Below are 13,039 nucleotides of genomic sequence, written 5' to 3' on the forward strand. Positions count from 1 at the left end.
TTTTCATCCCTGCGGAGGGATGGACGCAGGGAAGATGCTGACACTGTCCCAACAGAGACGTTCCGCACTGAGGAGACGAGCCAGACGAGAGGGGCTGGATGGAGCTGCCTCTGGTTGATGACAGGAGGAGCGTGCGTGGAGCTGCATTGAGGCTGCAGAGACATCTGTAGGCACTAACTGCTGGTGAGGACAAGGTCAGATTTAACCGGCTCATCTGGGACGCTTGGTGAGTCAGGGAGGCAGCCAGGTGCTTCAAGAGGAAGGATGCCATGATATCAAAAGGCTGTAGAGGGAGACAGAGAGCGAGATCATTCACATTTCTCTTTTATCTGCTGGTCTCAATAAGGTGGTCAATCTCTGCAGTAAATAACAGGAAACTGTAGGATATTGACAACAAACAGTAATGCCATAATCCATCCTGTCTGATTGTTCCCATCCTTTACAGCTTCAGTTTCTACAAACTTCCAATAGCTAAAGCCAGTAAATTAAAATACTCCTGTATACCCTCTGTCATCTAAACACTAGGAGGAAGTATGTAGGTATTTTTAGTTTGTATTTATTGTTTTGTTTTTTTGTCTTAGTGTAGTATTTATGTGCCCTGTCGTGTTACATGTTTGCATCCTACTGCTGCATAACCAATTGCCCTACTGGGAACAAATAAAGTTATTGATCAATTACATATTATAGTGATCCATTATCAATATAAATATCCTATGTGGCAACAGAGTGGTGCAGGAATGAGTACTAAAAAGTTTAGCACTTCCGGTTCCCTCGTCTCAAAGTCAATGTTTTTTATTTTTATGGATTTAACTACGATAAACTTGTTTGCCACAGAGATTATTTTCCCATTGACATTTTCTTGAGGGAACAAGTGTGATGCTAATATTTGTGTCGGCCTACAAACATACGTCATCCCTGCACCGGTCTATTCCGTTAATCGTGAAAAGCGACCTCGTATGTAAACAACCAGATTCTTTCAAAAACATTGAGCAAATAAATGCATAATAGAGCCATGCATGGGCCTGTGTGACATGTCTAAAAGCTGTTACACATATATACAGTACTACAGCCCGATGCCACTGTAAGATAGCTATGAGACCATAGCATGCAACATGCCAAGTATTACGAGCATGTCAGGGTTGACCTGCTAGTGCCAAAACCCGATATAAAAACGGCCCAAATATTAGTCCCCGACATGACACAGTCTTATCACAAAATCAAAAAACGTAAACAAACCTTTCCGAAAACCTCTTGAATGTTTTAAACACTGTATATGTCCTTGAATGTAGCGTTTTAATCGCCACAATTTGACCGTGATGCTGTTCTTGCGTGAGAGGATACAACTACTTCCGGTTTGCGATTCGGAGTGTAAAGTGCCCTCACTTTAGCCTCTCAGGCAGTTTCCATCGGACTTTGGCTTAACTTTGCCTTCCCTAGCAGAGCTTGAAACCATCATGGATATCATCTTAGTTGTTATCTTTTTTAACATTTATATAAAAAAGGACTCAACTGGAAAGCTTGTATGTATGTGGTATACAGATGTGTTTTGAACCTGACAGTCATACTCAGGGCATTTCTAAGCTCCATTCAAGTGGTCTCTGCAAGGCAGCTTGGGAAAATAGGTTGTTGCAAACATGGCGGCTGCTATGGGTAGAGTTCTGTCCTTCAGTAGAAATGCTAAGGTGCTTGTTTCACCTTTGAGGCTTTCTGCTGTACCTGTTCACCGCTACAGCGTCGAGGTTTCTAGTACCGGCGAGGCCATCACTCACACCGGCCAGGTAGGCTTAACAGTCATTTATCGTGTATTGCTTTTATTCGGTGCCATAACGTTAGCTTAGCCTTGTGTCAATGTAAGTTAGCTACTTACGTTAGGTCCATTATCGGACAGCCCTCCATATTACTCGGCTCCTAACGTTTTCCTTTAACATTTGCATATTAGCCATTGCTTGTTACACAGTGTGTCAACAGATCTTGTTTGAAAGGACAGCTGGCGCATTTGCACCTTGTCTCCGCTAGCAAAACACAGATCAGTAGCACAATATGATTATGTGCCGCTGTTGCCATCACTGTTGCCATCACTGCAATGCGTAACGTTAGTGTTTTCCTCTCAGGTGTTTGATGAAAATGATCCCAGAAGAGCCAGATTCGTTGGCAGACAGAAAGAGGTAAGAAGCCACTAACAAATAAGCTCAATACAGCTCAGACAGCAGCTCATTTAAATGTGACCTGTTAACTCTGAGGTTTGTTGTTTGAGGTATGATAACGGCACATGAGACTGGTGTTGTGTGCACCTGTGATTAATCCTCTCATTGGCACACTTTTGTATTGTAGCATACACATATTTAAATCTTGTAAAACATGGACCTCTAGTTCTCAAATCCATTTATGTCCCTCATTTCACCATAATATGTGTGTCTGTTTTGTAAAAACTTTATGTTGCTTACCATATCCCATCTAAACCTCCTTTTACTGAGCAGGTAATGACAGAAATCACGTTGTTTGTTTCAAGGTGAATAAGAACTTTGCCATCAAGTTGGTGGCAGAGGAGGCAGTGACTGACATCGCGGCCCGAGTGGTGTCCTGTGATGGAGGCGGAGGAGCCCTGGGCCACCCCAAAGTCTACATCAACCTGGTAAGAGCCCGCACAAACCAACATGATGAAATCCTTTGAATTTGTCCAATTGTCCATATTGTCATAGTAGCATTTTACATGTGTTTGCCAGCAGCCAATAATCTGTGAATACTGTGTTCATGTGGTTTAATGTTGCACATGTTCCGTATTTATATTTATTTAATTGGGGTACTTGAGATCCAGTCATCCCAGTCAGAGGAAATGTTAGAACATTTAATCAGAGATGCATGAACCCTGCGATCCAAGTATTACTCTGATACCTGAAGCCAGGATTGTAATGTTTTTCTAGGATATATTTAGTTTGAGTATTCCTATAATCACATTAACAGCAGATTTGAAAACGTCCCAAATTCTAGACTCTAACTATGATTATTTGTCTCCCTTTCTCCAGGATAAAGACACTAAAGTGGGCACATGTGGCTACTGTGGATTACAGTTCAAGCAGAAGCATCATCACTAAACAATAAATGTCCTCTATCTGTGCTTCTCTGTATAAATAGCCATATTGGTTAATAAATGATATGGTGAATCAAATCAAATTTATTTGTATAGCCCAATATCACAAATTATACATTTGTCTCAGTGTGCTTTACAGACTGTACAGGTTACGACACCCTCTGTCCTTAGACCCTCGCATCGCACAAGGAAAAACTTCCTAAAAGAAACCCCAAAATTAAAGGGGAAAAAATGGAAGAAACCTCAGGGAGAGCAACTGAGGAGGGATCCCTCTCCCAAGACGGACAGACGTGCAATAGATGTCGTGTGTACAGGATAAACAACATAGTACAAATACAACATTTGACAGAAATTATGTTGTGTTGGAAAAAAAAGAAATAGAAAGTATGGATGAATCCAGGAAAATGTCAATAAGGCTTCCCGGTGTCCAGCAGGACCAGGTCAGCAGGTGCTGTCACGATTCATGATCCTGACGTAAACTTTATCAGTGGCAACCTGCCACATGAGAGACAGACACTCCGGGGATGATACCCCGGATGATGAGTTAGTAACATACATTTACATAAATGCATACAGATAGAGAGGGAGAAGAAGAGAAGGGAGGGGAGGAGAGAGGAAGAGAAGGAAGAGAGCAGGGAAGTGTCCCCCGGCAGTCTAAGCCTATAGCAGCATAACTAGGGGCTGATCCAGGGCAAACCTGAGCCAGCCCTAACTATAAGCTTTATCAAAAAGGAAAGTCTTTAGCCTACTCTTAAATGTGGAGAGTGTGTCTGCCTCCCGAACACAAACTGGAAGCTGGTTCCACTGGAGAGGAGCTTGATAGCTGAAGGCTCTGGCTCCCATTGTACTCTTAGAGACTCTAGGAACCACAAGTAACCCTGCAGTCTGGGAGCGTAATGCTCTAGTTGGTTTATAAGGTACTATGAGATCTTTAAGATATGCTAGAGCCTGACCATTAATTGATTTGTAAGTCAGGAGAAGGATTTTGAATTCTATTCTGTATTTTACCGGGAGCCAGTGCAGTGCAGCTAATACAGGAGTAATATGATCCCGTTTCCTTGTTCTTGTCAATACACGTGCCGCTGCATTTTGGATCAACTGAAGAGTCTTAAGCGACTTTTTGGGACAACCTGATAACAATGAGTTGCAGTAATCCAGCCTTGAAGTAACAAATGCATGGACTAGTTTTTCTGCATCATTTTGAGACAGGATGTGTCTTATTTTTGCAATGTTACGTAGATGAAAGAAGGCAGTCCTTGAGATTTGTTTTATGTGGGAGTTAAACGACAGATCTTGATCAAAGATGACGCCAAGATTCCTTACAGTGGTGCTGGAGGCCAAGTTAATGCCATCCAGAGCTTCTATGTCATTAGAAAATGCGTTTCTGTGTCTGTCTGAGTGTATTTTTTGTAATCATTACATTAATGTTGCAACACATCTGTAGTTTAACTACATCGTACTGTATGTGCAATGTCTGCAAAAAAGGTAATATGTGTACATTTCATATCCCCATTTATATGCTGGTAGTGCATTATGGGTTAATTATACCGTTTGTGTTGCTGGCTGCAGTTCCCCCTGTGACAGGCAGAGGTCAGCAGTGTCCTGCAGATGTGTTTGGTGTGGCTCCGACAGTGAAAACATATTTTCTATTGCACAAACCACAGCTGTTTGTTTGTAAAGGGGTCGTATGCAATAACACTTTAATTGCTCTGAACTGTAATAAGAGCGGATGAAAGTTGCACTGCACCTTTAAAAGAAATCTGCTCCGTTATCTGCACGAGTAGGACTCATGTCTTCCTTGCAACTTGCAACATGTGAATAACTTGATGGCGTGTGATTGCAGTGTTTTGAACTTACCTTTATCAACAAGCAGGCGAGATGTGGCTCATCTCTACTGTTTACTGTAAGGAGCACTGAGAGAACTTTAGCATTCCTTGTGCATCGGTCCCACACAATCTGCGATGTAGAGTCTTGCTCTGCCAAGCCTAGAGGACATCAGGAGGGAGCCAGCCTGATAAGACACAGTAGCGCGGAACAATACATGTTTGAAGAAGATCATATATATATTTCATCGGGCTTATTCTCCATAGACCTCTGCATGCCAAATTGGCCTGCGCTTGGCTCAGGCTCCAGACAGCACTAGCCTGTTCTGTCCCCAGTGATGCAGGCAGTGGAACTGCATTTTCCACACCATGGAGCTCAGGTTGGGAAGAGTAGTCAGGCTGATATAATTGGCCCTGGTGACTCCTGGAAGTGAGGCTTATGCTGTAGTTAACCTCATCTATAGTCAGACCACTTTGGATGATTGAAGGGGAGAGAGGTGCATTGTTAAAATGAGGCAGGCGAGCCGGGTAGGTGTCAGAGAGCTGACTGGTTGGTCTTGCGGTTGGTAAGTCTGAGTGGTTCAGAGGTGGTGGTTGGTTGAGTTGGAGGCATTGCCAGGGGCAAAATCTTCAGATGAAACTGAGCATATGAATTGTGCTGAATTAAACAGCGCTGTGTTTTTGTGCTGGATTTAACCGCACTGTTTAATTATTCACCGCTCTTAAATGCATCAGCTGGCATAATAGAATATTCTTTAACATCATATATGTCAAGTAACTCCAGATTATCAAGTTGGATTCAACCAATTTGCACACGGACTCATTCATGGGTTCAACCCTAAACTGTCAAATCACTGCAGGGGTCTACATCCAGTTATCCTCTTTCCTTCAGTATAATATTGGATAATCATTTCAAATACAACTTTTAAAGGGACAGTTCACCCAAAAAGAAAATATAAATGACATTTCCCCTTACATACCGTGCTATCTCTCTAGTAGATGCACGCTTCCTGCATGCACGCTGATACGGTTGGCTGGTGTAGTTCGGTAGACAGAAAATAGTTCCTGCATGAAATTGCTCACAACAAGTTCTGTGGGTTATCCTGAGAAACAGAGTCATGATTTCGGGATAGGGCGTTGCTGTTGCTTCACAGACAAAGTGTCATCTAGTTCCATTATCCTGGAGAGAAGGCCGACATCTCCAACACTCGGAAACTCACCCCAAAACAATCTGCTTGATAAATATCGCTACAGGTAAGAGAAACAAATATTCTTTTTGATTTTGTGGTGAACTGTCCCTTTAAGGCTAAAGTGACCTGCGCTGTTTGCTCGGACCATTCAGACAAAGATAAGCTCAAATAGGACTGTAATCATATTGAAAGTCTCCTCACTGCTGAGCCACACAGTAGATAATGGAGTTAAATGCCATTGAATTTCTTAACACAGCGACCCCCGTCCCCCCCACCCCCCCACAACAATCACTCACTCTACACAAAACATATTCCTTGACGCCGTAATTGCCCTATTAAAATATTTCTCCTTGAAGATGTGTCATATTACAGACCCTCAGGCTCATTATGGAGCTCCCTGCAGCCAATTATCTGAACCTCCTCGTCTAGAAGCCACTGCGACCAAAAGGGGCTGATACGCAGATCTGGGAGCAGTCCTGTCCTCCTCAAATCTACACTTACTTTATGAGAAGCAAAACAGAAAACTGACCTTTGGTCACTGTCTCGGGGCGACTCCATTCAGCTCCACTTTAGAGTCAGGTGACAGAGCTTCTGACCTTTACCATGGAAATAATGACTTGTACTTGTGCCAGGAGCTCAGAGGGTTACCGCTGGGAGCGAGACACCTCTGGCAACATGTGACAGTTTTTTGGAGGAGAGGGTTTGCACTCAGCACTTTGATAGCCCCGGGAAACCAAAGTGTGTGTGACAAGACGCAAGAGACTTAGAACTGTGTGTATATGTACGCCAGAGTGTGTCTGTGTGTTTGAGTGTGCGACTGAGGCACAGACAGTGTTGAAAGGAAATAGGTGTCAGACGGAGGGTGCAGAGGAGTAATTTGAAGTTGTCAGTACTTTGTGCTGAGACATTCCATCTGACTTTTTAAAAAGTAGAGGTGATTCAGAAAACGGGCCACTGAGCACGGCGTGGATAGTATGAACAATTAATCCCAGAAAATCAATACTGTGTCAATTCTCCCATAAGACACAAAAGGCCAAACAACTGCTGGTGGTGTGAGCCTGACAAGTAAACAGTGGCTCTCACATTCCCCGACCCGTACAGCAGCACACTGAGGCTTAATCACATTATATGGTCCAGGGAGCAGGCCTCCGTGTCAGGCTGGCTGTTGAGTGGCTGTTGTGTGTCGAGAGCAGACAGAGGTGAGGTGAGCGCGGAGGGAAGGGACGGACGGAGGGAGAGGAGACAGGGCGTGGGGGAGGAGAATTAGATGGAGGGGTGAAGGAAAAGAGGAAGAAGAGAAGATGGGTGACGCTAAGTATGAGGAGGAAGGTGAGAGAGACGATGAATAACATGTAAATCAGCCACAAATCTGTCACATTCTAAGTTTTGACAGTATTTTGCGTTATATAAATCTACTTGTTCAAATTAACTCACTGATGAATCGTTCACACCATCATGTTTACACAAGTTTGCAACCAGCTGCTGGACGTAGAGGATCTATAAGCACTTAGTTGCGGTCAAAAAAGGAGAATAAATATCAGACTTACATTTTGCCAGGGAAACAGGAAACAGCGTTATGATAAGTTCGTGTTGGTGATCGCGGCCTGTTGTTGTTTGTGTTTTAAGCTTGCTCTAACTTTAAGATGGAGATCCAAATAATAATTTTAGTAGATTGTCGATCAAATGAAAAGGTAAACATAGTGAAATACGCACATGGTTGTACAGAACACTCTGACAGATTGGAGGGATTGTTCTTTTCTAAAGACCAGAGGTTCGGTGAGATTTAATGCTCGACAGTGAATTGCAGTGTATTTACAGTTTATGTACTTGTGCAGTTCTGCGCCCAAGAGACAAGTCTCAAACAGCGAGAGGTGAGAAGATGTATAACTTTATGTCTCTTAACCCCACTCAGCACCGGGTCAACCTCTTATTCTGAGTGCCAGTCCTCCTCCTCCATGACACCACCACCTCCACCTTTCAAGTGAAATCCACCTTCAAGATTTCCAAAAAGAAAAAGCATTGTATCACTTCCAGCACATTTAACCTAGATAGAAAATGATTTTTGTTTTATATAGCAAAAGACATAAAAGATATATTTTCAGCCTGCCACAACGAGAGCCTGTCGGACAGCGAGAGGAAGGAAGAAAACTTTACAGAAATAAGAAGTCAGATGTCATTATTTATCATCCTAAATCTTACTTATTTATGAGGCAGAAACAGAATGAAATTCTCGGTTGAATTCATCCTGAATTATTTAATCTGAAATGGTTAATTCCATACAAAGCCCAGGAAGATCCCTCCTCTGTTCTGATAAATACTTCATCACTGTTCCTAAATCGAAAACAGGACGAGAAAGATGGGGGGGTGAAAGAAAAAAAAACCACACAACAACTTCTCACTGTTTCTTCTTGCGCTTTGTTTCCGAACGTGTCGGTTGAAACGTTTCTTCAGCGCTAAATTTGTGAAGTTTTTGTTTAATAATTGAAGTTGATAGAAATAAAAGAAATTATAAATCATTTAGGCCTAATGATGCCAGTCACATTTCTCTGTTTATTTCAATGAATGTTTATTATTATTGGTTGTATGAAAAACTCACTGAAGTGGATAAAGATGTGACACTTACTCAAAATTACTTAAGAGGTTTTATGAAGCATTTTGCGCGCGGTGGATTTCCTCGCAGTCCCAGGTTGACAAAGTCAAAAGCCGCCTAATGAAAAGGGACGCATCGCTGATTGCAGCTATATCTGGAGCCGAGGTGGAAGTGGCATCGATTTAACAATTTAGCAGCACCCTCCTCTGTGTGTTTCCATTAGTCACGGCTGAATACCACCCACTTCCCCCCTTTCACTCCCTCAAAACACACACACACACACACACACACACACACACCCACACACACACAAATGCACACAAACACCCACACATATCCAAAGATGCAGAGGTATAGTCCACTATTCCCAAACAGCATTTACATCATCCAAACTGATACCACTGGTGGTTCCGGCACAGCGGACAGCCAATGTAAGGGCACACTCTGAGAACTTTGCCATGCTACGGAATACACCTTTTATTTTTGTGACTCAGTGCATGTGCAGGCTATAGTGCAAGTGTACAATATTGTATATTTCCATGTGTGTGTGTGTGAACCGTACAACCTTGCTGCAGGAACGTGTGTGGTGACACTTGTTTGCTCAAAAGACATTTGACCATCGATGTGGTCCATAACACATGGTACGTTTTGGAAGAGAGTCGGGGGCCCCGTCAAAATAAGATCATACATTGTTCATTTACCGGTCGCTAAACCCCTAACCCGGATAACTGTTGTCCGATCACAGCAACCGCAGCTGGGCGCAAGCAAGTCTGTCAAACTTTGGATTCCTCCACATGCACATGGGAGCGTCGTAAGAGAAATACGACTGCTTTTACTTTTGAAAACCAAAAAACACGAGAGCAAAAGTTTGAGAAATAAATGAGATTAAACCGCGTTTGTCTGCTCAGAACTGCTGCCAAGAAGCATTTCATTCATTTGCATTAACCATATCAATGGTGCGCTACACGACTACCACATCCACAGTTTTGCCTTTTCCCATTGTGTGGACGTGGATTGGCTAACGTTTGCACCTCTTCACTGGATATGAGGATGTTTAAACTCAAACAACCCGAGTCAACGATACCTGAGATAGCGTTATATTTGCCAGATGCATTGGTTAGTTGTCGTTTTAATGTCTTCTACGTAGATCATCTACTAGTGAGGATATGCTGACTTTCTGCCTGCGACATGAAGCTTGAATCTCAGTCGTTTAGCTCACTAGCATGTATGTAGCCAACAAGTGCATATTTAAGAGACATGGAAATATTAAAAAGTCAGCAGGTTTTCTTATAAACTCATGGAGCTAACGTTAGCATAATTAGCACGATAGAGCTAATGGAATCTGGTATTTGGCAATTCGGATGGCAAAAGCGATGGTTATTGGCCAACATGGTTTTCTTCTACTTGTGGAATCAAGGACCAATTATTTAAAACAATTAGCCTAGCAAACATGTTGAAGGAAAATCTGCCACCGTTGTAAACTGCGTATGTGCTGTGTGAGAATGGAAAGCTTGACAGACGTTGAAACAGTAACTAAGGAGGGGGGGTGGTGGTGCTTAGCGAACGATCAATTGTTCAAGTCACAACAACAAAATATAGACTTCTTGTATTTAAGTCCAATTAGTCTTTGAAATAATCCGTTGATGACGTGTCGGTCGGACTACAAAGATGACGTAGACCTAATAAGTTCAAAGGACTGTCCGGCTCTTCTGCTGTCCATCACGCCGTCATTTAAGCCTTTCCACACGTCAACTGGTTTGGGCTGTTGGAACGGAGGACCATGGAAAACTCCATCCACCCATTCTCTGAGCGTGGCGACAGGCGACTCCTGTTCCCTGTCTGCCTTGGTTAGGGCCATACTTGATGGATACCCCGGAGAGGAGGACCCGGTCGACGACAGCATGCAGGGAGGGTATTCTGGCTGCAAGCTGCCGTCCAATGACACAGCAGTGTGAGCGATGGACCAGATCTTCGGCTTGGTGTCTGTACCACGAGGGTCTGGATTAGGATAGAAGGCATTGTTTTGCTGTTGGACCGGTGTGAGTTTGGGGCAGTCTGGGGACAATCTGTCTTTTCGGTGCAGGGGGTCAGGGTTGTGTGTGAGACGCCCATGTGGGACGTCTGTGTTTGCGTCACTGTCCTCAGGTAGGAACTGTGGCTTCGGTTCACAGTCAGAACCGTCCGACTCCAGCAGGTCGAAGTCCTCAAGGTCGCTCTGCAGGTCTGCACACTGTTGATCTGCAATAGTGAACCATACAGATAACACTAAGTCTGTGCACGCTAAACAAGCGGAACGTGTTGACAGGTTGATTAAAGGGGGCCTCGCTTACCAGGAAGGTCTTTGTCATTTTTAAGTGGCTTCTCGGCTTCATCGCTGTCATCGTCGCACCCCCGGTCGTCAGAGCTTTTACAAGGCCGCGGTGACCACGTCACCTTGTTCTCCTTCTTCAGCCTCCTGCGTGCATTGGCAAACCACGTAGACACCTGAGGGAGGGAGGGAGGGAGGGTATGCAGGTTAGAGAGGAACAGAAAATAAGAATATGATATCAAACAGCAGTGAAGAGAAAGTAAGAGAAAGTGTCAAATAAGCAAAGCCAACACAAAGAAGGAGAAACCATGCAATGCTACCAGAAATGGATTTAAGATAAACAACACAAAGATTATTAGGCAACTAAAGTTCAGCCTTTAAATCTATAATATTTTACTGAACGCTACCTGTGTAAGGGTCATCCTGGTGATGATAGCGAGCATGATCTTCTCTCCCTTTGTGGGGTAGGGGTTCTTCTGGTGTTCCTGCAGCCAAGCCTTCAGCGTGCTGGTGGTCTCTCGGGTGGCGTTTTTACGACGGGAAGCGCCGTCAGAGCAGGAATACCTGGGCCAAACGGTGACAATCAGAATCATATTTAGCTATCGTCGCACCAAAAATAAGTGAATTGCTTTTGCTAAAAGGAAAAGCCTTCAGAATATATGGGTAACGATTGACTTTAAATCACACATTAAAGATGTAGCAGAGACCATAAGAGTGTAATACTTTGAATGATGCCAAGACATAAAAGAATATGAAGCCACTACAAACGTGCTACAGTCACTAGAAATATTTTTCTTCAGAGAGTCTGCAGTCCTAAGTGGAGTGAAGATATTACAGTTTCATTTCAGTGCAATAAAAGCACTCTTTGACTTACCCGTATCTGTCGTATGGATATTGTCCAAGTGTGTATTCATAAGGATAGTAGGCAGGAGTCTGAGATGTCCCCACTGATGCAGCTCCGTCTTTGGGATCTAGTGGCCCCTGAAAATATTGGCACATAAATGAAGATAATATATTCCCAAAATACATTTCCACATGAATTAACACTCATGAGCCTGAGATGACCTTGTTTACCATCTCAGATTAGTATAACATTCACATATCTTTGTAGAAAATGTGCAGTCTTAAAAAAAGAAACATGACAATAATGAAGTTTAAGTGAAATGTGGAACTCACTCTGGAATAGAGCGCGGTGGCGTCGCTGGTGCAGGTGTTATAGTAACCTTGGCTCTTTGGATAAGTTCCGCTGTAGACTCCGATGCCGGTGCCAGAGGTGAGCTGGTGGCCCGGGGAGCGCAGCACCGGGTGTGGAGAAGGCGTTCCCGGCTCAAGACAACCGGCCAGAGAGCTGGAGGTCATCAGAAACTTTGGCGAGAAAATTGCAAAAATGAACGTTATTTGTCTCGTGACATTATGAGTGAGCACGTTATTAAAAGGTCATTCCACACAGCGGAAAACTAATTTTAAAAGAAGTGTATTAAGTACATCACAGGAAATAAATAATAATCTCTACAGTACAAGTCTAATTTGATTGATTTGAGTTATTTCTAAAATAAAAATACAAATACAAGATAACAAACATCTGTCATCTACAATAACTTTAAGGAGAAACAACTGTTAAAATATTGACTGTACCTGTGGTGTGGTGGAGTAGGAGTATCCCAGCTGAGAGTAAGCCATGGCTCAAATAAGATCAAAAGCAGGAGCGCAGACTCGGCGCAATATCCAACAGCATCCGTGCCAAGTGTACACCTTTTCCTCTGACGCTAGTGCACTGCTTAGTTTTCCAGTCAACTTTTCAGTTTAAAAAAAATGTGCATATCATCTACAGCGCAGACATTTACGCACCACTTTCATTTTACGCACCACGATGAACAGCCTTTAAAAGTAACTTCTTGGTTTCCCTTTCAGTTCGTTCCACGAGCGGCTGCAGCTTCTACTGTATCCCCCGCTATTTTACAATCCAAAGTGTGTGTGATCAAACCATGCATCTCCCTGTGATGCGCTCTTTGGTTTTAAGGCGCGTCTCTCTGACGTCAG

The 13,039-nt window shown here is 43.3% G+C and overlaps 2 protein-coding genes across 2 annotated transcripts; one reads left to right on the forward strand and one right to left on the reverse strand.

The window, feature by feature from the left end:
- The first annotated feature begins 1,598 nt into the window (after positions 1 to 1,598).
- On the forward strand, positions 1,599 to 3,171 carry ndufs6 (NADH:ubiquinone oxidoreductase subunit S6). The gene is made up of 4 exons (XM_029443246.1): positions 1,599 to 1,778; positions 2,112 to 2,165; positions 2,510 to 2,632; positions 3,024 to 3,171. Exons 1-4 carry the CDS (start codon positions 1,635 to 1,637, stop codon positions 3,090 to 3,092), a joined length of 390 nt encoding a protein of 129 aa, XP_029299106.1. The 5' UTR covers positions 1,599 to 1,634; the 3' UTR covers positions 3,093 to 3,171.
- Positions 3,172 to 10,351: 7,180 nt separating this feature from the next.
- irx4b (iroquois homeobox 4b) lies at positions 10,352 to 12,783 on the reverse strand. Its single transcript, XM_029443487.1, has 6 exons — positions 12,635 to 12,783; positions 12,176 to 12,364; positions 11,874 to 11,980; positions 11,407 to 11,563; positions 11,022 to 11,175; positions 10,352 to 10,929 (listed from the first exon to the last, which is right to left on the reverse strand). The coding sequence occupies exons 1-6, from the start codon at positions 12,677 to 12,679 to the stop codon at positions 10,352 to 10,354; spliced, it is 1,230 nt and encodes a 409-aa protein (XP_029299347.1). The 5' UTR covers positions 12,680 to 12,783.
- Positions 12,784 to 13,039: the final 256 nt, after the last annotated feature.

Source organism: Cottoperca gobio, chromosome 11 (assembly GCF_900634415.1).
Source record: "Cottoperca gobio chromosome 11, fCotGob3.1, whole genome shotgun sequence".
Lineage (NCBI taxonomy): Eukaryota > Metazoa > Chordata > Actinopteri > Perciformes > Bovichtidae > Cottoperca > Cottoperca gobio.